At 37.6% G+C, this 23,041-nt stretch overlaps 1 protein-coding gene across 11 annotated transcripts in view; it reads left to right on the top strand.

Moving 5' to 3' along the window:
* The window catches only part of LOC143023561 (uncharacterized), a 220,511-nt gene that overhangs the window by 89,621 nt on the left and 107,849 nt on the right, over positions 1 to 23,041 (top strand). For 10 of the 11 annotated variants that reach the window (XM_076182132.1, XM_076182131.1, XM_076182139.1 and 7 more), the window contains one exon: positions 980 to 1,093. The exons of the other annotated variant lie outside the window; for it this stretch is intronic. In XM_076182132.1, the coding sequence (XP_076038247.1) occupies positions 980 to 1,093 (114 nt within the window). The remainder of the gene's footprint in view (positions 1 to 979; positions 1,094 to 23,041) is intronic. 11 annotated transcript variants of the gene reach the window in all.

Raw genomic sequence — 23,041 nt, 5'->3', positions numbered from 1 at the left:
CAAGACAGACATTGGAAAAAATCATCTCTTTGTCACTTGTTTTCAAATCCCACCAACACCCTCTGGATTACTAGGGGGCTAGCAGTTGGTCTCCATACTGAACCTAAGATTTTTATCAACAGCTATCTTTCCTCCACTTTTTCACATAAAGTAGAAAGCAAATGACCAGTGACTGCATCCCTCTTTCTTCTACCAGATGGTTATATTGATACAGACCCATACTAGTATAACGCAGTCTACAGTCCAGCATTTGTCCTGGAGATTTCTTTGTGAATGACCAAAGACCATTGCCAACTGCTATGGTGTTGCACATTTCCAGTCAGTGAAACAAAGTAACAATTGTTATTATTGGTGTTTAGCATTTATTTATTTATGTATGTTTTATCCTTTAACATGTCTGAGTTTATTATATATTTATGATCTAGTTTTGGACTTTGCAGCAGATTTATTAGGCTGGGGTTATGGGGATGATAGTTATACTCTCTTATTCACAGTGATCTTGACCATTGGTGCTGTGTATATATTTTTCCCCTCTTTTTTTTTTTTTCCCTCCAAAAACACTAATTGCAATCTTTTCTATCTTTTTTGTCACCATTCCTCCTCTGTGGTAAGACTTTAATGGTAATTGCTAGTTTACTACCTATACTCTTTTCAAACTAACTTATCAGAATGAGATGTTGAAAATAAGATTGAATTGTAATGTAAAATTCTTCAAGAGTGACATTTTTTGACCAGCTATTTAATAGAAAAAATACAGTCATGTTAGCTTGAATAGAGTATATGGGCTTTTGATTACTGCATAATACTAAGATCAACACTATTTTTAGATACATTAGCATAGATGCCTATTGAAAAAGAATTTTTTTTTTTTATATAAATGGTATATATGTAGGTTGATAATACTATGTTTTATTATTCACTTATTTACAGTAGCTATATTTTTTAAATCTAACAGTAATTTTTTATGTATACTGTCCAGATAAATGTGTCAACTAATGAAGACTTTGGCTTGGTTGTTGTGTTTGAGCATATGAAGATTCGAGGGAGACAGAACACTGAAACTAATGGATGGGAATGTGAAGATTATGTACAGGTAATGTAAGATGATTTTTTTTTTTTTTTTTTCTCTATGAGGATTGATTTGGATGAGGTTTATGATTATGAGCAGAAATTTAGAATATGCTGATATGCATTGACTTTTTTTTATCTAAGAAAATGGTATTTACTTTATAGTATAATTGGGCTCTACTGTAAGTTGTGTCTGAGACAGGTATTTTCTTTGTAAATCATGCATATATACAGTACAAAGTCTGTTATCATTCCCATTGAGGATTGCACTTTACCTAAAGAGAAAATAAAAGTTGTTGGGAAGGCCCTCAAAACCAAAATATATAAAAATGGAGAAGCAGAATGCGGAATAGAAATTAATAGTTAAAAAATATGGTGTGATGAGATGATCATGGTAATTTTTCCATTGTGTATGTATTTCACATTTGCAATCAGTCAATTCATTGACCCAGATTTTGCTTGCAAGAGACCCACAGCTCCCAGGGTATGGCTATAGGGTAGTGTAAAGTGTGGTGTTTTCTGTGTAATAAATACATCTGAGGCAATTTTGTGTTAGTACTGTCATAGTACTAGATGGTGACCTGAGCACAAACTTGCTAGTGTGGTTCATGATTCTCTTGAGAGAGATTTTTATGTGGGGCTGAGGTTTGGGGTTTGATGGAGTAGGGAGTTTTGTGGTTGGTTTTGAACAGTGGTTCTTAACCCATTTACTACCACACCTCTTCTAGGAATTTTTTCTTCTTTCCATGCCCCAACTTGCATCTATGAATAAAATTCCTTGCCAGAAAATTGGAAACGCAGTGGTACCTCAACATACGAGCATAATTCATTCCATGGCCGAGCTCATAACTCAATATCCAGTATGCTCGTGTCTCAAAGCAGTTTTTCCCATTTAAGCCAACAGAAATTATTTTAATCCCTGTCAAGGGTATTGGTCCCTGTCTAGGTTATTGGCTATTTGTTATTGCGAGGTAAAAATTTACTCAGTAGCATGCAGCTGATACTTTAGGGTCTGTATGGGGTGCCCCTACAGACAAGAGCCTCACATTATTTTGTCTGTGTCAGCGGAAATATCTACTCATAGAGAAATGATGCTACTTTATTGTACTGTGACTGTCCCTCCATTATGATGTCCCCCCCCCACTCTTAACCACTTTGGTACAATGATGCCTACATGGGCAACATGAGTCACAAGTGTTGGGTTGTCATGCATGTGGCAGCTGGTGCTGAGGTGCAAGTTGGACCAGATCGTGGATTTTTTTTTTTTTTTTTTTTTTTTTTTTTTTTTTTTTTTTTTTTTTTTTTTTTTTTTTTTTTTTTTTTTTGCCCTCCCACATACAGAGAGAGGGAATTATAGTGTTGGGTTGTCATGCATGTGGCAGCTGGTGCTGAGGTGCAAGTTGGACCAGATCGTGGATGGATTTTTTTTTTTTTTTTTTTTTTTTTTTTTTTCTCCCATATACAGAGAGAGGGAATTATATACAGGTACTCCTCGGTTAACGACAACTCGGAGTAACGACTGGCTTTATGACGTCGTTTAACGTAAATCTCCCGAAGTTACGACGTCGTGTACGATGATTAAGTTGGCTGAGGCAAATTTGTATGATGTTATAAATGAACTTGTACGGTGGATATTAGCTGTGAGGTAAAGTGTTCTGAAGCTTAGGTCTACATTACCATCCTGCAAGCTGCAAAAACTACCTGGGGTACAGTGTATACCGGTAGTGGTAAATTTTTAGTTTCGACCATGGGCGCAATATAACAATAGAAAATAAATTATTAATTTTGTAAATTATAATGTATCAACGTAATAAGGTAGTCGTCGACTTACGACCGAGTTCGGTTCCGACAGACAGGTCGTAAGTCGATCTGGACGCAAGTCGGTCTTTATATATATACAGTATATATTACCCTTTAAATATTTTTGTTACTGTATATATATATATATATATATATATATAGTATATTATAGTTAACATATTGAAATAATCTTAGCATCTTTGAACTATGTTGTACAGTATTTTTTAACCTTTTTGTAGCTATATCTGATTTTCTTTGGGAAACGTAGCCTAGGCCTAAGCATACTGAATAAAATCCTATGATCTTTAACCTATGATATTTAATACTGTATTTTTTAACTTTGATATTATTTTACCATCAGCCTTTCTTTAGGAAACGTATGCATACTGAATAAAATCTTATTATCTTTGAGCTACGTTGTTTAATATTCATTAACTTTTTTTATAATTTTCGTTAGGAAACATAGCCAAGGCCTATGCATACTGAATAAAGTCCTGTCATCTTTGACCTACTAATACTTTTTGTTGGTTACATTAAAATCATTGTAAGGCAAAATTTGGAATTTTTTTTATTTTAAAACACATTCATTTCGTTTACGTACTGTACCGAAAATATTGTTATCGACAACAGACTAGGCATAAACAAAGTTTACTGTTACATTCTATTAATCGCAAAACATAAAAATACAAAATGCTGAACCGAACATATTGTTATCGATAACAGACTAGGCATAAGAAAGTTTTACTGTTACATTTTATTAATTGCAAAACATATAAAAATAAAAAATGAAAGGCAAAAATTAAGATTTTTTTTATTTCAAAACACATTCTTTTCGCTTACGTACTGTACCGAACATATTGTTATTGACAACAAACTAGCCTGGGCATAAAAGAAAGAAAGTTTTGTTACATTTTGTTAATTGCAAAACATATAGAAATACAAAATGCAATGCAAAATTAGGAATAATTTTACTTCAAAGAAAAAAATTGAAAGAATATTTAGCTGGCTGGGATGCTGACGGTGTCGGCAGCCTGCCAAAACTATCGTACTCGCGTCTCACGGCGTGCGGAGTAATTGTTCTGCGCTGCCAGGCATAACATTGCAGTTCTATTACTCTATTAAATGTTAAATATTATTGCACTATCTCGTGGTCGTAAAGTCGATCAGTCGTAAGTCACATAGGTCGTAAGTCGCATAGGTCGTAAGTCGACGACCACCTGGATGCAATTTTGTGAGCGGAAATGAAAAAAAAATGCTAAAACAGATTTCGTAAGTAACGAAGTCATGTCGGACGAATGGTACACCATGTTTGTTATGATAGATGCCGATGTCGAAGAAATGAAAGGATGATAAATTAATTCGTCTAACCTAAACTAAACTAACCTAACCTGTGTTTAATAAATCATTACCTGCAAATTAAATGTCATCCGGCTCGTCCTCGTTGTCGTCGTCGTGAGAGACGTTGGCAGACGACAAGATGGCGTCCCGAGCCTATGCTACCGACTTCGCTCATTAGCATATTTTCTTGTAGCATGGTATTTTTTACTTTCATTTCCGCCCACAAAATTGCATATTACGTTGATACATTTTAATTTACAAAATTAATAATTAATTTTCTATTGCTATATTGCGCCCATGGTCGAAACTAAAAAAATACCCCGGTATTCAATATGGAATGTCAGCATACGCGGATTTGGTCATATACGGTAATTTTAGGAACCTAACCACCGTAAATAAACAGTAAATAAAGCTTTAATATACTGTATAAAAGAGGGAAAATACATGAAAATAAAGATACATGTATTGCTGGACATTGTACATACAGTACATGTATGTATATGTATACACTTTCGCTTAACGACCAATTCGGTTAACGACGGCGCGCTGGTCCCAATTGTCGTCGTTAAACGAGGAGTACCTGTAATTGAATTGATCATATGGATACTTGATCATGCCCCACCCTCATTTTATGAACTTTTTTATGTAGAGGGATAGAGAGAGTTTACTCTGAACAGGCTTGATTGCATTTTCTGTGGTTTGTTAACCACAACTGGTGAAGAAGAATGAGGAAACTGCCAATCTCTCTTCCTTTACGACAGGGAAAGGGTGTGTGTATTTACCTAGTTGTATTATACAGGAAGAGAGCTATGCTCGTAGTGACCTGTCTTTGTATCTTTCAGCATCTAGTTTGTTCTTAAATTCTTGTATAGTTTTTGCACACGCTGTTGCCTCATCCAATTTGTTCCAGACTTCTACCACTCTGTGTGGGAAATAATTCTTTTTCAGATCTCTTCTATAACTATCCTTTTTGAGTTTCTTTTCATGTCCTCTTGTTTTTCTTTTATCCTATTTTAATAAATCTTCTCTGTTGAGGACTTCCATCCCTTTCATAATTCTGTAAATGCCCAGTAGATCTCCTCTTTCTTTTCTTTGTTCCAGGGTTGGTAGTTCCAGTTTCAATAATCTTTGTTCGTATGTCAATTTAGAGAGTGTTGGTCCCATCTTTGTCATTGTTCTTTGGATTCTTTCTAATTTCTTTATATATTTTTTTTTGCACTGGGTGTCCATAAGCATTGCAGCATACTCCAATCTTGGTCTTATCAGTGTGACTATTATTTTCTGTACTATTTCCTCATCCCAGTGGTCAAAGGTCACTTTCATTGATCTTAGTAAATTGAAGGTTTCTCTATCTTATTTATATGCTTGTCAGATGACATGTCTTTGCTGATAATTACTCCTAGGTCCCTTTCTGAGATAATTTTTTTTACTTTGTACCAATTTTCTATTGCCCTGACATTCTATTTTTACTTTTTCCAAATTCCATTATACTACATTTCTTGATGTTAAAGTTCACTTCCCACTTTTGACTCCATTCCCAGACTTTATCCAGGTCTCTGTAGTAATTCACAGTCTTCCTCTGTACTTTCTTTAGTAGTTTTGCATCATCTGCAAAGAAGTTCATATAACAATCTACACCTTCATCCATGTCATTTATGTGTGTGTGTGTGTGTCTGTATTTACCTAGTTGTATTTTACGGGAAGGGGAGCTATGCTCGTGGTGTCCCGTCTTCATATCTCATTTTATCTAAACTGTTTTTAAATTCATGTACAGTAGAACCTCTACTTACGATCGCCTGAACATACGATGTGAAATTCGATCTAATATTTGATTCTACACCCGAAGTAATTTCCAACATACGAAGTCGTCAAAGTTTCACATATATACGGCGTTAAAGTCTCTCGTAGCGTCGCAGTTTCATGGTTAGCCTGCTAGATGGCAGTCAGTTCACAGCTCTCCTTCGTGTCGCATGGTTCTCCTTGTTCTGATCGTAAATAACAGTGCTTAATACCTTCCTTTTTCACATTTCCTTTTTTATTTTATCATCATGGGTCCCATGAAGGCTAGTGCAAGTGGTAGCAGTGGTGAGAAAAGGAAGAAAGTAATGCTTTCCTTAGAAGTAAAGCAAGAAATCATAGAAAAGCATGAGAGCGGTGTTCGTATAAATGATCCTTATAATTTTTTTTTTTTTTTACATCTCTCTTATATACAGTAATGCATTTGTTTTATTGCAATGTGTAATTATCTGCAGTACAGTATTTATTAAGGAGTTATCATAGGTTTTTGGGCTGTGGGACGAATTAAATGAATTACAGTGTATTCTTATGGGAATATTTTATTTAACATACGACCATTTCAACATACAAAGTAGGTCCTGGAACGAATTAAATTCATATGTAGAGGTTCTACTGTATTGTTTTTGCACACACCACTTTCTCATCTAACTTGTTCCAAATGTCTATTACCCTGTGGGGAAAGCTGTTCTTTTTTAGATCTCTTCTATTAATTACAAAAGGCAACCATTGTAGCTGATAGGAGATTTTTATACTCTACAACTCCCATGATAGGACCTTCCCACCCACCAACACCCCTTACCCTAACCCAGGTTCAACCTAGATCATCCCAAGCTAAATTGACCACTCTGCCCCTTAGCTACCCAGTGGATATTATTGAAAACCTGATCAAAACTTTGTCTTTCAACTCGCTCTCGTGTATTTTTTCTTCCCCGTCCTTTTTTCTATTCATTTTCCTGTTTTAATGTTTCTCCTTGTGTGAAATATAGATGGGTAGAAGGTGGAGAAAGAAGAGGACAAAAGCGAGGGTGGCAAAAGTGAAAGAGATCTGTTTCCTTAATTGATTCTCCCATTTTTTTGGTCACTGTAATTGTTCTTTGACCTTGCTCTCTGTTCATTTCTTCATTAGCTTTTTGTAGATTAGTCATTTCTTTGTGCATTGCTCTATAATCTGTTCTTAAATCTATTAATTCCTCCATCATGTCATTAATGTCTCGACTTCTTAGTATACTGCTATACCTAGATTCCCTCTCTGCATCTAACCCTTTACCTAATATTGTCCTGTCTCTCTGGAAACCAGAAAAAACATTATTTTCCCACCTTTGAGTTGATTTAGGGGTGTCATTTAAACAAGTCCTCTTCAGTATCACTCCAAGTGGTGATTCTACTCTACTCATGTCAAGTCCTCTTTTTGTTGGTTCATTATTCTTTCTTTCTCCTCTTCCTTCCTCCATTTTATATGTAAGTCTCCTATATCAAAGACTTCCATACCTCTCATGATTCTCTAGATAGTCAACAAGTATGTATTTACCTGTGAGAATAAACACCTTGTGAGATCGAAACCTTTATTAGTACTACGTTTCGCTTGTTACAGCTTTTTCAAGTACAGACATGACACACACTCTGAGCACATATAAGCCAACAGGGAAGGAACTGGGAGAGGTTATCAGGGAGGGGTGGGTGGTAGGTGGATAACCTCTCCCAGTTCCTTCCCTGTTGGCTTATATGTGCTCAGAGTGTGTGTCATGTCTGTACTTGAAAAAGCTGTAACAAGCGAAACGTAGTACTAATAAAGGTTTCGATCTCACAAGGTGTTTATTCTCACAGTCTTGTCGGCTTTTGCCATTGTGATTCATGTATTTACCTAGTTGTATTTTACGGGATGAGAGCTATGCTCGTAGTGACCCATTTTTGTATCTCTCCGCATCCACTTTTTTCTTAAAATCTTGTATAGTTTTGGCACTCACTGTTTCCCTATTTAGTTTATTCCAGACATCACTCTGTGTGGGAAGCTGTTCTTTTTCAAATCTCTTCTGTAACTATCCTTCTTTAGTTTCTTCTTCTGTCCTCTTGTTTCTTTTCTGTCCCATTTTAATAAATCATCTCTATCAAGAACTTCCATCCCTTTCATAATTCTGTAAATAGCAAATCAGCTCTTTCTCTTCTCTGTTCCAGTGTTGATAGATGTAATCTATCCAAGCTTTGTCATTTGTCAAATTCGAGTGTAGGTGCCATTTTTGTCACTGCCCTTTGAATTCTTTCTAATTTATTTATTTATTTATTATTATTATTATTTTTTTTTTGTACTAGGTGCCCATAGTGTCGCAGCATACTCCAATTTAGGTCTTATCAGTATAATTAATATTTTCTTTACCATTTCTTCATCCATGTAGTTGAAGGCCACTTTCATTGATCTTAATAAGTTAAAAGTCTCTCCAACTAGTTTATTGACATGTTTATCAGGTGTTGAGTCACTTGAGATAATTACTCCTAGGTCCCTTTCTGAGTAAACTGTTTTTACTTCCTTGGTACCAATTTTATATTGACTCGATATTCTATTTTTGCTTTTTCCTAATTCCATTATTCTTAATTTCTTAATGTTAAAGTTCACTTCACACTTCTGACTCCAATTCCATATTTTGTTTAGGTCTTCTTGTAGTGATCTGCAGTCTTCTTCTGTGCTTACTCTCTTAACCCCTTCTATACGGTGCAGCCTACGTAGGCGTCATGAGGAGCAAGTGGATTCGCGACGCTGCCATATCGGCGTCTTGATTATATTTATTGTAGTCGCCCCTGTGTTTTTACATTCTCCCAAATGTTTCTTGAATCCCATTCTCTGTGGTTTTCAAAATTCGCGGGTGAAAGAGAGATCGATCGATATAAGCGGTGACTATATTTTATGATGCGAGTATTATTATGACACGTCGTACGGCTGGCATTGGCTGCTGCCCACGAGATTTAAGTCCGGAGTGAAGTGGTTAAGTAATTTGGCATTATCAGCAAAGAAGTTCATGTAACACTTCACTCCCTCATTCATATCATTTATATACATGGCAAACATTAAAGGAGCCAATACAGAGCCTTGTGGGATGCCACTTATCATATCTTCCCAGTTCAATTTCTTGTCTCTAAGTACCACTCGTTTTTCTCCCATGCAAGAAATCTTTCATCCATTCCAGTAGCTCACCTTGTGTTCCATTGTGTCATCGTATGTTCTATAATCATATCAAGTAGTACATTTCCCCTTAGGTTGTCTCCACCCTTCACTGTCATCTCTTCCCAGCAGATTTCTTTACAATTAAAGTCACCCATTATAACTATTCTTCCTCCATCTTCAATTATCTTAACGTTATCCTTGTGTCTTCTAACATATTTTTGTGTTCTCTTCCCATGAAGCCATTTTAGGAGGCATATAATTTACCACAAACTTCCTGCTCTTCCCATCCCTGTTCTCCCCTTCCATCATAATTATCTCTATTCTTTCCATATGTGACATTCCCCACATTCATATCCTTCTTAGTCAGGAACATAATCCTCTCCATTGTTTTGCCTCTCTGTTTCTTATCTAATTATATGCACTATGTCCTACACTGTTGGGTGGTAGTGGACCTTTCAATTTTATCTCTACAATTTCCATTGTGTCTGGTTCTTTTTCCTTCAGATAATCATTCAGTTCATTCAAGCCTGTTATTAAGCCATCTATATTTGTGAAAGACACTTTTAATTTTCTGCTGTTCTTTTTCAGATCTCTTCTATAGCTGTCTTTCTTTATTTTCTTTCCGTGTCCTCTTGTATTTCTATCATCCCATTTTATTAGATCCTCTCAATAATTTCTATGCCTTTCATGATTCTGTAAATAGTTATCAAATCTCCTCTCTCTCTTCTTGCTCTAGTGTCTGTAGCTCAAGTTTTGCTAGTCTCTCTTTATATGATAGTTTTGAGAGTGTTGGTGCCAATTTTGTATTTGCTCTTTGTATTCTTTTAAGTTTTGTTATACATTTTTTTGTACCATTTTCCTCAGTAATCCCTCCCCTTCTCCTTTTTCATCACCTTTCCACTACACCATGAGCTTTCCCCTTCCCTACTAATACAACACAGGTACTCCCTTGTTGTTAAAATCCACTTTTTTGTCCAATCGCTGTCATTTAGACTGTCGTGTGTGTATTTACCTAGTATTTTATGGGAAGGGGAACTATGCTCGTGGTGTCCCGTCTTCATATCTCATTTTATCTAAACTATTTTTAAATTTATGTATTGTTTTTGCACACACCACTTTCTCATCTAACTTGTTCCAAATGTCTATTATTCTGTGAGGAAAGCTGTTCTTTTTCAGATCTCTTCTATAGCTGTCTTTCTTGATTTTCTTTCCGTGTCCTCTTGTATTTCTATCGTCCCATTTTATTAGATCCTCTCTATCAATAATTTCTATGCCTTTCATGATTCTGTAAATAGTTATCAAATCTCCTCTCTTCTTGCTCTAGTGTCTGTAGCTCAAGTTTTGTTAGTCTCTCTTCATATGATAGTTTTGAGAGTGTTGGTGCCAATTTTGTAATTGCTCTTTGTATTCTTCCTACTCCATTCCCATACTTTATTGAGATCACTCTGTAGTGACTCACAATCTTCTTCCGTGTTCACTTTTTTAACAGTCTTGCATCATCTGCAAAGAAGCTCATATAACTTTCAATTTCTTCATCCATATCATTAATATATATAGCAAACATTATTGGGGCCAGAACTGTTCCTTGTGGAACACCACTTATTACTTCATTCCAATTTGAGTGTTTGTCTCTTATCACTACTCTCATTATTCTTTCTTGCAAAAAGTCTTCCATCCATTTAAGCAGTTTGCCCTGTATTCCTCCTTCGGTTTCTAATTTCTTAAGCAACTTCTTATGTGGTACTTTGTCAAAAGCTTTTTTTAGGTCTAGAAATGCACAATCAGCCCATCCATCTCTTTCTTGTATTATATTAGCCTTGAATAGAAACATATTGAATTGATGACGCATGATCATCCTTGTCTGAATCCAAATTGCCTTGGATTTAGCACATTGTTTTTTTCTAAATACTTTACCCATCTACTTTTGATAATTCTTTCACAAATTTTTGCTATTGTACTTGTTAGAGAGACTGGTCTATAGTTGGTAGGGTCTTCTTTATTTCCCCCTTTATATATAGATACTATATTTGCTTTTTTCCAATCTTTTGGAACTTTTCCTTCTTTCAAGGAACTGTTTATTATGCTATGTATTTTGTCTGCCAGTTCATTCCTGCATTCTTTCAAAATCCAGTTTGCTATTTCATCTGGTCCATGCGATTTTCTGACATCAAGATTACTCAAGTGTTTCATTATTTCATTCTTTGTTACTTCTATTTCTTTCATAGGGGGGACTTTATCTTTCCATTCAATCTCTCCAGGTTGCATGTTCTCCCTTGTAAACACTGATTTAAAATGCTTGTTCATAATTTCTGCCATTTCTATTTCCTCTGTGTATTCATCTCCTTGTCGTAATTTCTCTAAATCTTGTTTGTTTTTCAGTTTGTTGTTTACAAATCTGTAAAATAGTTTTGGTTGATCTTTACATTTTTCTATGACATCTTTTTCATATTTTCTCTTTTCCTCTCTGCACACTTGTACATATTCATTTCTATAACAAGTATATATTTTCCATTTTTCAGGTCTTTTTGTATTTTTTCCATTTGGTCCAAGGTTAATCTCTTGTTTTTTAACTCCCTACAACTTTTGTTGTACCAGCACTTTACATATTCTTTTTCTTGTTTTTGTCTTGGGACATACTTTTCCACTCCTTTTTTTGATCATTTTTTGTCAAAATATTCCATTTCTCTTCCACTGTTTTTTCTTCTTTGTATATTCTTTCCCAGTTTTCTTGTTGAAAGAATTCTCTTATTTTATCAAAGTTTGTTTTTTCATACATTCTTCCTTTTCTATATTGTTCATTTCTTTTCATGTATTTTTCCTCATTTAGTTCCAGTTCAATCAATATGTGGTCACTTTTACTTATTGGTGTTTTATATTCAATCTTTTCCACTATTCTAGGTTCAGATGTGATTATTAGGTCTAGTCTAGATGGTTCTTCATTTCTATACCTAGTGTTCTCTTGTATCCATTGTGTCATTGTATGGTCAATAATCATCTCGAGTAGGACTTTCCCCATGAGTCGTCTCCACCCTTTACTGTCATCTCTTCCCAGCAGACTTCTTTGCAATTAAAGTCGCCCATCATAACTATTCTTCCTCCATCTTCCATTATCTTATTTAATGTTATCCTTATGTCTTCTAACATAATTTTATGTTCACTCTCTTCCCACGAGGCTGTTTTTGGAGGCACATAATTTATCACAAACTTTCTGCTCTTCTTATCTCTGTCTTCCACTTCCATCATAATCATCTCTACTGTATTCTTTCCATATGTGACACACCACACATTTATATCCCTAGTCAGTAACATAACTCCACCCCCTTGTTTTTTCTCTCTGTTTCTAATCCAATAATTATATGCATCATGTCCTACACTGTTGGGTGGTAGTGGACCTTTTAATTTGCTTCTACAATTCCCATTATGTCCGGTTCTTTTTCCTTCGGATAATCATTCAGCTCATTCAATCCTGTTATTAATCCATCTATATTTGTGTAAGACACTCTTAGTTTTCTGCTACTTCCATTGTATTTTCTGTTTCTCTTTTGTTTTTGTCTAGTATGTCGTATTTCCTCACTTTCATATTCACTACTCTCCAATAGAATTTCTCTTTTTCTGACTGTTCTGTTCTCATTTTTTTTCCTTGGCTTGTCTTTTCATTTTTTCCTCCTCTCTTTCCTCTTTATTCATTTCTCTTTTTATCCATACCTTTTTATATTGTTCACTTGTTGCTAGTTTCCCTGTTTTTGCTAAGATACAAGCCCCCGGCTGTGCCGGCCTTGCTACGCTGGGGGGCTTGGCCTGCGGCGCTGCTCGCTTCGCTATCGGGCGCTAACGCGCCCAGGGCTCCGCCCGTTAAAGCTTAAGATAGTAATATACTGAAGATGTAATATACGAACTTGTTGCACTGAAGATGTAATATACGAAAGCACTTGATATTTAAGCAACTTTTATTTCTGAACCAACACATTTACATTTCTTAGGAGATGGTTTTGGGGTTGTATCCTCTTCATCACGTCCGCGTTTCTGAACTAACACATTTACATTTCGTAGGAGATGGTTTTGGGGTTGTATCCTCTTCATCACGTCCGCGTTTATTCGAAGATCTAGCCTCTTCTTCTGTGTCGGACCTATATTTTGTCGGTGACGTTTCTTGTTCTTTAGAATCGTGTCCGCATTTTTTCCCGATTTCCTCCAATATTTTTTGTGCTAACTCCTGTGCAATCTCTTCAAGTCTTTAGTCTGTCGGAATGTGTGTTTACACATTCGGGGAGAATCATATCGATTGCGTCTTCTTCCGAGAGGTTATATACCGGAGCTTCACCAACAGCGGTGGTCTCTGGCACGTCCACTTCAGGATTGAATGAGGTCTCATCAAAAAGCTCCTTATAAACGCAATTGATTGCAGGTTTTGGTACATATACTTCATTTACCTTATGCCAACCTGTATAGAGGATTAATGAATCCCAATTTGTTACCCTTGAACACGCCACGTAAACTTGCCCGTGGGTGAAACACTGTACCGTATCCAAAAGAAGCCCACAGCGCTCAAACGTTTGCCCTTGCGATCTGTTGATAGCCATTGCATAGCTCAGTTTGACTGGGAATTGCTTGCGCTTGAAGTTAACAGGTGTATCTTGCGCCTCTAAGGTGATCCTAGGTATGATCACCTGTTCCCCTCGGTAGCTTCCACCCAATATTTTACCAACCAAAACATTTTTCTTTAAGTTAGTGACTATGATCCTTGTTCCGTTACATAACTTCGGCGGACAAATGTTACGTATAATCATTAACACACCCCCAACTTTTACCTGAAGACGGTGCAGCGGAAGAAAAGGACTCGTCATTGCATTGAAAACTGAAGTTTGAATATACATTCCTTCTTCAACAGCTGTATCAACACTGTTGTAAACTACCTCTTTCTCCTTTGATTTGTCATAAATCATCTGGTTAACGCTGTCCACATCCACATTTGTGGGTGACACTATAGCTCGCTTCTCGAAATATGAAGCATTTAGGTGATTGTTTTCTATGTCATCATATACTCGATCTACCAACTCTTTGCGAGAGTTAACTCTCACGCCAAAGTCTTCACCAAATTCCACAGGACCTGTCTCGCGAGACCCCAGCCTTAATAAACTTTGAGCAAACTTGATATTTTTTCTATCATCTTTCTTCAGACGTACATTCTCCGTTAACTCTAACTTCATATCGTTCCACATGTAACTTGATTTGATGCAGTGCTCAAGTTCGGCATTCTTTCCACCACCCCTAATAACAGGGAGAATCTTCCTAAAATCTCCCGCACAAACAAACACCTTACCACCCATAAACTTATCGTTACCGATGATATCTCTCATCGTGATGTCAAGTGCAGTTAGCGTGTTTTTGTTAGCCATTACAACCTCATCCCAAACAATCAACGACGTCAATTGCAACAATTTTGCGAGCTCGAGTTTCTCTTGATTCCACAGGATCTGACTTCATTAAATTCCATCAACGGAATTTTGAACATGTTATGAGCAGTCCTACCTCATGAAGAACCGTTGCTGCAATACCCGTAGAGGCTACCGCCAAACCTATTTTTCCTTGGGAGTGTACCCTGTCGAGCAAAAGATTCAAGACAATGTTTTACCGGTACCCCCAGCAGCATTCACAAATATTCCGTTATTATTGCACTGGTCTCCAAACTTCACTCGATATAACACTGCATCATACACTTGGCGCTGTTTATCATAAAAAAAAAAAAAAAAACACACATTATGTGCAACTTCTTCCCCCAAAATTTTCTTGTAAGACCTTTCTCTTCGAATCACATTCGCTGTCTTTTCTCCAACCCTCGAAGGGGGTAACACATATTCAGTGATAAGTCCTCCCCCACAATTCCAGACATGTTTTTGAATATCGTCTAACGCGTCCAAATAAATTTCATCGTTGTAATCGGTCAAATTATTCTTGTGCAGATAGTCACTCGCAAACAAATCTTTTGTCTCCTCCCATATTCCCGATTGATCTTCAAGATCTGAAAACACCAACATGCTTGCATATGTTTCTCGAAGCTGATTCCTATTATTTGTGTGATTAATTATCTCCAATATAGTGTTTTTCCATGTTTCTTCGTCACTTAAAAGACCCAAAGCTTTGACGGCTTCTCTGTACGAATCATACATTTTCCCATCGATTGTTCGTAAGTCCGCAAACGACGTGGGGGCCCGGCTTATGTGTAAGCAAAAGCCTCAAATAAAACAATTCTACTGTCTTGGTAGTAACAGCGCGTATGCGTCCCAGGGAGAATGTGCGACCATACCTCTCTTCCCAACTTGAGGTCTTTTTATTATAGATGAAATGATTCGGCAACTCATGATAATGCAAAGTAGCAGCGAACGTATTATTCGAACACAATTTAAAAAATGCTGTTAATTGAGTGTCTTTCTGGGTTTTCTTTTTTATCTCTTCTTTTGTGGACTCATCAGTGTAAAATACTTCATTTTCCCCCTCCAAATGAAGATCGAGTGTTATTACAGATGGGGAACTTTTATGAATGTCAAACTTGAATATTTTCCAAGTGGCTTCATTGGCATTTACAAATCTTGCCTCCTGGTAGTTTTTGACCTCATTCACATCACCACTCCCAGTTGTCTTGGTAAAAAGGATACGATCACACCCTTTATTAACGTACTTGGTGACGTAAGCTATGCATTAAATTGAATTTGAGCATTCCACGTTGATGTGAGCATTGTACTTTAAACACAAATACGCGTTGTATGGCACTACCCATGAATTATCTATCGTTTTCATCTCGTCCTTGATTTTGACTTGAAAACAATTGCCCCCTTCACCAATTGATCTCCTCTTATATTCGGGGTACCCATTGTTTCCAAACAATAAATCTTTTCTGCAAGTTTTAGGGAATCCTTTTCCGCACTTTTGCCCTCTCGTGTGTTTTCCTTGGCAACAAAGATTCGATTCATCGTATCCTTTACACGGTCCGTGTATCATACACTTTGTGACAACATCGTAAAGTCTTGGCTCCTTTTCCTTGTCCGGAATTTCTGCCGAAATCAACTGAGCGACAGTTTCAGCGGACACGCGTTGTTCCAAGATCTAAGTAAACAGGTCTGACCGCTGGAGCAGTTCTGCGCAGCTTCTGACGTCATTTGGATGCGTCCGTTTTCTCTTTGTGGAACACCGAAGAAAACAGTGAAACACTAAGGAAGACTGGAATTATTATATTCCCCCCCCCTCCCGTTATCTCTCTCTAGCTCATTGCTATTATCAGTGTGTATTTACCTAGTTGTATTTTACGGGAAGGGGAACTATGCTCGTGGTGTCCCGTCTTCATATCTCATTTTATCTAAACTGTTTTTAAATTCATGTATTGTTTCTACTTTCCATTGTGTTGTTCTTATCTATATTTTAACCTTAATGCTTTTACTGATATTTTCGATTTCCCCTGTGTTGTTAGCAGACCTCTTGTTTATATTTTTCTGCTGTCAGGGGGAGCTCGTTCGTCTCCCTCCTCATTTCCTTCCATTTCCCTCCCCTTCTTCCCTTTCTACACCATGAGCTTTCCCCTTCCCTACTAATACAAAAAGTTATTTCCTCGTAGTTGAAATCCACGAAAACTGCGTTTTTTTTTTCGTTTTTTCCGGCGTTCCAATCTTCGCTGTCAAACCGACAATTGTGTGGGTGTGTGTTATATACCTGTTGCTGCTGGGACTCGTAAAAAAAATTGTGATGCATTAGTATGTGCGTGTGGCCAAAAGGGATTTAAGAAATGCAATAATAGTACCAAACCTCACATATGCAATTGAAACATGGCTTTGGAATAAGAGTCAGGTGTAGAGTGCATGCAGTGGAAATGAGTTAAGTGAGAAGTGCTTGTGGTGTAAGTAGAATGGATAGAATGAGTAATAAAAGTGTGCATGAGCTTTTTCCAATGGGTCTCAAAGGCGAGGGGAAGAAATGTTGTGGTTGAAGACAAGGTCTATATATACGACCTTGGTTGAAGAGGTAGAGATAGACGTTAAAGTGGTTTGGCCAAATGGAGCGAATGGAAGAGAGTAGGATGACCAAGAGGGTGTATGTGAGATAGAGGGGGGGTATGTTAAAGGGTGACCTCCAGTAAAACGATGGAGGGATAGGGTGCAGGAGTATGTCAGTGACTGAGAGGTGTGAAAGATCATTGAGAGATCTTGAGCAGGCAAGGAGAGTGTGTTTGGATAGAGATGGAAGCTCTTCTGCCATGGTCATCTCATTGTGGGAGCTCCTGGGAGCAGGCGTCAAAGATGATGATAATGATTAGTGTGTGCTTGTACGTAAACATTCTCTCTCTCTTTCTCTCTCACACACATACAATGGAATATCAAAACCGAAATGACAGGTAATAACTTTTATTTGACTACAAAGGATTACAAAGGCGGAGCATGCCAACAGGAGACCTTTTGGCCCATATCTAGGTCAGATGCGAAAAAAAAAAATCATAATAATAAATTGATAAATAAAAACTATAATAATGTAAATAACAAATAAGATACATAAATAAATGCTATAGTTAGATGATAAACAAACAGGTAAATAGTAAATAATAATGAATTGAAATATAACTAATAATAAATGAAAATCAAAACAGACAAATGATAACAAAACAAAAACAAATGATATGAAATAAAGTATAATCATTACAGCATCTTGCTTAGGTGTTTATCTAAACAATTCTTAAAGCTTCAAACTGAACTACATTGCACTACCTCAGCAGGAAGTTTATTCCATTCATTAACTACATGGTTGGCAAAGTTGTTTCTACCTACTTCCAAATTGAATCTATTTCTGGAGTTTGAGACCATTGTTTCTTGTCTGATTCTCATTCAATGTGAAAATTGTCACTTTTGATGTCAATTCCCTTTAGAATGTTGAAGACCTGTATCAAGTCACCTCTGAGTCTACGCTTTTTTAGGGAAAACAGATTTATATGTTTTAGTCGATTTTCGTATGATTTATTTTTGATAATTGGAATCAGTTTTGTGGCTCACCGTTGTACTTTTTCCAGTCTGTCAATGTTTTTAATGAGATTCGGTGACCATACGGAAACAGCATATTCCAAATGTGGACGAACTAACGATTTATATAGCTTGTTAATGAGTGATGGACTTTTGAAATCAAAAGATCGTGCAATCAGTCCTAGAATCTTATTTGCTTTCTCAGAGGCTGAAATACACTGCTTGGATAGATAGACTTTATTTGGCAATAAATCAATGTACATGAAGTGCAAATAATGACAAGAACACATAGTTCGAAATAATAAATGTAAATTGCCGAGGATAACACAAAAAGCATGTACCCTTATTTCCATTGTGGTCCTCATCAGGTTATTATTCTACACTAAGTCACACGGACAACATACATAGGAGGTTGAGGGGACCAGAGACACTCATGAGTAATACCAGTCAGTACACATATGACACATAAACATTGTTATAGTTTTGCTAATATTACTGAAATGTTTGTACACATAGGAACATTGAGTCTAAAAATTTGAGCACCATCCAAAAGGAACATTGCATTAACTGTAAATGAACAACAAAATAATGTTAAACTGTAACATAACAGTATGAGTGAGTACTATATCGGGGTAGTACCATTAATAATATACTGCATGAGTAATACCAGTCAATACACATATGACACATAAACATTGTTATAGTTTTGCTAATATTACTGAAATGTTTGTACACATAGGAACATTGAGTCCAAAAATTAGAGCACCATCCAAAAGGAACATTGCATTAAGCAAAGGAACAACAAAATAATGTTAAACTGTAACAAAACAGTATGAGTGAGTACTATATCGGGGTAGTACCATTAATGATATACTGCATTTTTCTACATCTGTATCAACATGTATGAGTGAGTACTATATCAGAGTAGTACCATTAATTATATACTACAATATTCTACATCTGTAACAACATGTAGTTATAGTGAATCCTACACTGCAGCTAGGGTCACCTATTAATTAAATCTAACATTTAACCTGAATATCAGGACAGAGTGGGCAATTACTATGAGCACCAAGGAGTAAGGGTAGTGAATGGTGGGATGAGGAAACAAAGAAGGTTGTAGAAGAGAAGAAGCGAGCATTCACAGATTGGTTACAAAAGAGGACGGGGGAGTCATACGAGACGTACAAAGAAAAGAAAAGAGAAGTAAAGCAAAAGGTAAAGGAGGCAAAGAGGAGAGCAGATGTGAAATGGGGTAGGAGTATGACAGAAAATTTTGAAAGTAATAAAAAGATGTTTTGGAAAGAAATAAAGAGGAAGAGGAGGCGAATCAAGTAGAGAAGAAAAGGTAAAAGGTACAGATGGAGAGATGATAATGGAAGAGATGGCAGTAAGGGGAAGATGGGCAGAATATTTTAGGGAGTTGCTAAATGTGAAGGAGGATAGGGAAGGAAAGATAGCTGCAGTGGGAAATGCGAAGAAAATGAAAGTGATGAGTGAGGAGAATGGAGGAGAAATAAGGAAGGATGAGGTGAAGGCAGTTGTAAAGATGATGAAAGCAGGTAAGGCACCTGGTCTGGATGGATGCCATGCAGAATGTCTGAAAAAGGGAGGTTCAGTGATGGTGGACTGGTTGGTGAGGTTATTTAATGTTTGCTGGAGAGAGGGTAGAGTACCGGAGGACTGGAGAAGTGCCTGTATAGTTCCTCTTTACAAGGGAAAAGGGGACAAGTGTGAATGTAGTAGTTTCAGAGGGATTAGCCTGTTAAGTGTAGTAGGGAAGGCTTATGGGAGGATCTTAATTGAGAGGATTAGGAGAGGAACGGAAGGAGTAATTGGTGAGGAACAGTGTGGTTTTAGGACAGGTAGAGGTTGTGTAGATCAGATCTTTGTGGTAAGACAGATATGTGAGAAAGCTATAGGAAAGGGGAAGGATGTTTTTTGGGCTTTTATGGATCTGGAAAAGGCGTATGATAGGGTAGACAGAAAGGCACTGTGGGAGGTTATGCAGATTTATGGGATAGGAGGAAAGCTTCTAGGAGCTGTCAAGAGTTTTTATGAGAGTAGTAGAGCTTGTGTCAGGATTAGAAATGGAGAGAGTGAGTGGTTTGAGGTAAAGGTGGGACTTCGTCAAGGATGCGTTATGTCGCCCTGGCTGTTCAACTTATACATGGATGGGGTGGTGCGAGAGGTGAATGCTAGGGTAGTGGGTCAGGGATTGGAGATGGTTAAAGAAAATGGAGAAAAGTGGGAGGTGAGCCAGCTGTTGTTTGCGGACGACACTGCGCTTGTGGCAGGGTCAGAGGAGGGATTGAGGAAGCTGGTGGCAGAGTTTGGGAGAGTATGTGATAGAAGAAAGCTAAAGATAAATGTAGGTAAAAGTAAGGTGATGAGATGTACAAGGGGTGAAGGTGGCAGTAGACTGGAAGTGAACATTAAGGGAGAGCGACTGGAGGAAGTGGATAGTTTTAGATACTTGGGTGCAAGTGTAGCAGGAAAAGGTGGAGTGAAGGTGGAGGTAGAATGTAGATTGAGAGAAGCGAGTAAATGCCTTGGTGGATTAAAGAGTGTAATGAGGAATAGACATTTGGGAATGGATGCGAAGAGGAGACTGTATGAAGGAGTGATTGTGCCAACAGCACTGTATGGGGCAGAAACGTGGAACATAAGAGAAGAAGAGAGAAGGAGTTTGAATGTGTTTGAGATGAGGTGTCTGAGAAGTATGGTGGGGGTTACTAGGCTGGATAGAGTGAGAAATGAGGTGAGGAGGAGAACAGGGGTGAAAAAGGATTTGGGAGATAGGGTTGATGAAAGAATATTAGGATGGTTTGGACACATGGAAAGAATGAGTGAAGAAAGACTAGTAAAAGAGGTATGGAAGGCAGATGTGGAGGGAGTGAACATGAGGGGACGTCCTAGGATGAGGTGGATGGATGGGGTGAAGGGGGCTTTGGGGAAGAGGGGAATGTCTGTTGAGGAAGGAAGAGAGAGGACGGAAGACAGAGGTGAGTGGAGAATGGTTGTATATGGATGATGTTGTGATTGCATGAGGAGGAATGGGCAGGGGGGTGGGGTAGTATGAGTGAGTAAATTTTGACGCAGCCCGAAGGGATTTTCTCCCCGTCCTCTCCTTATATGCAAGGGGGGACGGAGAGTGGGGGTCGCCGATTAAATGAAGCGGCCTTGCTGTGGATGTGCTGTGTCTTGCGACACTGCTTCTGACCCAGGGCGGTGGGCAGGGTGCAGGGATGACCCGTCATCCAGGAGGTGCTCAGATGAGAGGGAGGGTGAGAGGGGTGTGGAGTGTATGTAGGGATGAAATGGGTGGGAGTGTTTTTATGCCTTTCCCTTTTTGGCTACCTCCCTTGTGGGGGAAAAAGCCTTGGTATATGTATGTATGTATGTATGTACCAAGGAGTAGTACATTATAACCTGAGGCACCAGAGGTAGGGTACAGGGGACCAGTACTCGAATGAAGGGACCTGCATGAGGTACAAAAAGAGACTCTTGACTGTTCCGGGTTTGGTTCTTAGCCGATAATGTAAAATTACAGCTCACATATGAGGGAGCAGAATTATGAATGACATTGTAAACCTGGTTTAGTTTCAGCTGCTGGACACGATATTTTACAGGTAACATTCCTACCTTGCTAAATTCTTCAATACCAATATGACTACATTGAGGTAGGTTTAGTATGAATCTAATTATCTTATTGTGTAACCTGTAGCTGGGACTGGTTTTTTCTGCTCAGACTACTGTACTGAGAGCTACAAGCATAATCAAAGTGATGTTGTAACAAGGCTGAGACCAGAAGCTTCTTTGTTTCCAGATCAAAATTTCTGGCTATATCATTTATATATACTATGAATAGGGGGGGTCGCCGATTAAATGAAGCGGCCTTGCTGTGGATGTACTGTGTCTTGCGACACTGCTTCTGACCCAGGGCGGTGGGCGGGGTGCAGGGATGACCCGTCATCCAGGAGGTGCTCAGATGAGAGGAAGGGTGGGAGGGGTGTGGAGTGTATTTGGGGATGAAATGGGTGGGAGTGTTTTTATGCCTTTCCCTTTTTGGCTACCTCCCTTGGAAGGGGGAAAAAACCTTGGTATATGTATATGAATAGAAGTGGCCCAAGAATCCGTTCTTGGGCCTGAGGAATTCCACTTGTACCATTTTTCCATCTAGAAGTTTTTCCATTTAAAACAACTCTGTGTTTTCCATCATTCAACCAATTTCTAGTCCTACATTCATTTTTTGTCCATTTGTTTGGGTTAACTCAACGCACAAAATATCATATGCATCCTGTTTCACTTTCTCTAAAACACTAGTTTAGAATATTTCCTTTTTTCACTTTTGTGAAGCCTTAGATTTCTATTTAGGTTACGCATTCTAAAAAGATGCGTGTCCTTATAAAAAAATGAATAACCTCTTGAACCAATGTCACATATGTACAGATTTGCACTGTTAATTTCTCTGTGGAGTTTGTTCCTGGTGTTAGTGATTTCTGGCCATGGTAACATAAGAACATGTGTTCCATTTTCTCAAGATCACACAAAAAACTCTCACTTGGTGTCATTAAACCACCAGACTTCCAACTAGCTATAGCATTCCATGAATTATTGTGTGATGTTACATGTGATCCAAGAAATTCATATTGTGGAAATTTGAAAGCAATATATCCACCAAAATAGCACAATCCTTCTTTTTTCATTTCACTTCCCAAATTTAAAAATGGAATGCTATCATCAGGAAAATCTAGATTTTTTCTCTCAGAAATGTATGGATCATCAATATCATCAATATGCAAGTTAGTTAATATCATTGCTGATAAGCTTAATTCATTTTGCAATGAATCAGTCACACTATTCTCCTGATCAGAATTGCTTATGT

Source organism: Oratosquilla oratoria, unplaced genomic scaffold (genome assembly GCF_046742065.1).
Source record: "Oratosquilla oratoria isolate Oo_2021 unplaced genomic scaffold, ASM4674206v1 SCAFFOLD50, whole genome shotgun sequence".
In the NCBI taxonomy this organism is placed as follows: domain Eukaryota; kingdom Metazoa; phylum Arthropoda; class Malacostraca; order Stomatopoda; family Squillidae; genus Oratosquilla; species Oratosquilla oratoria.
This window is presented reverse-complemented; position numbering and strand designations above follow the sequence as displayed.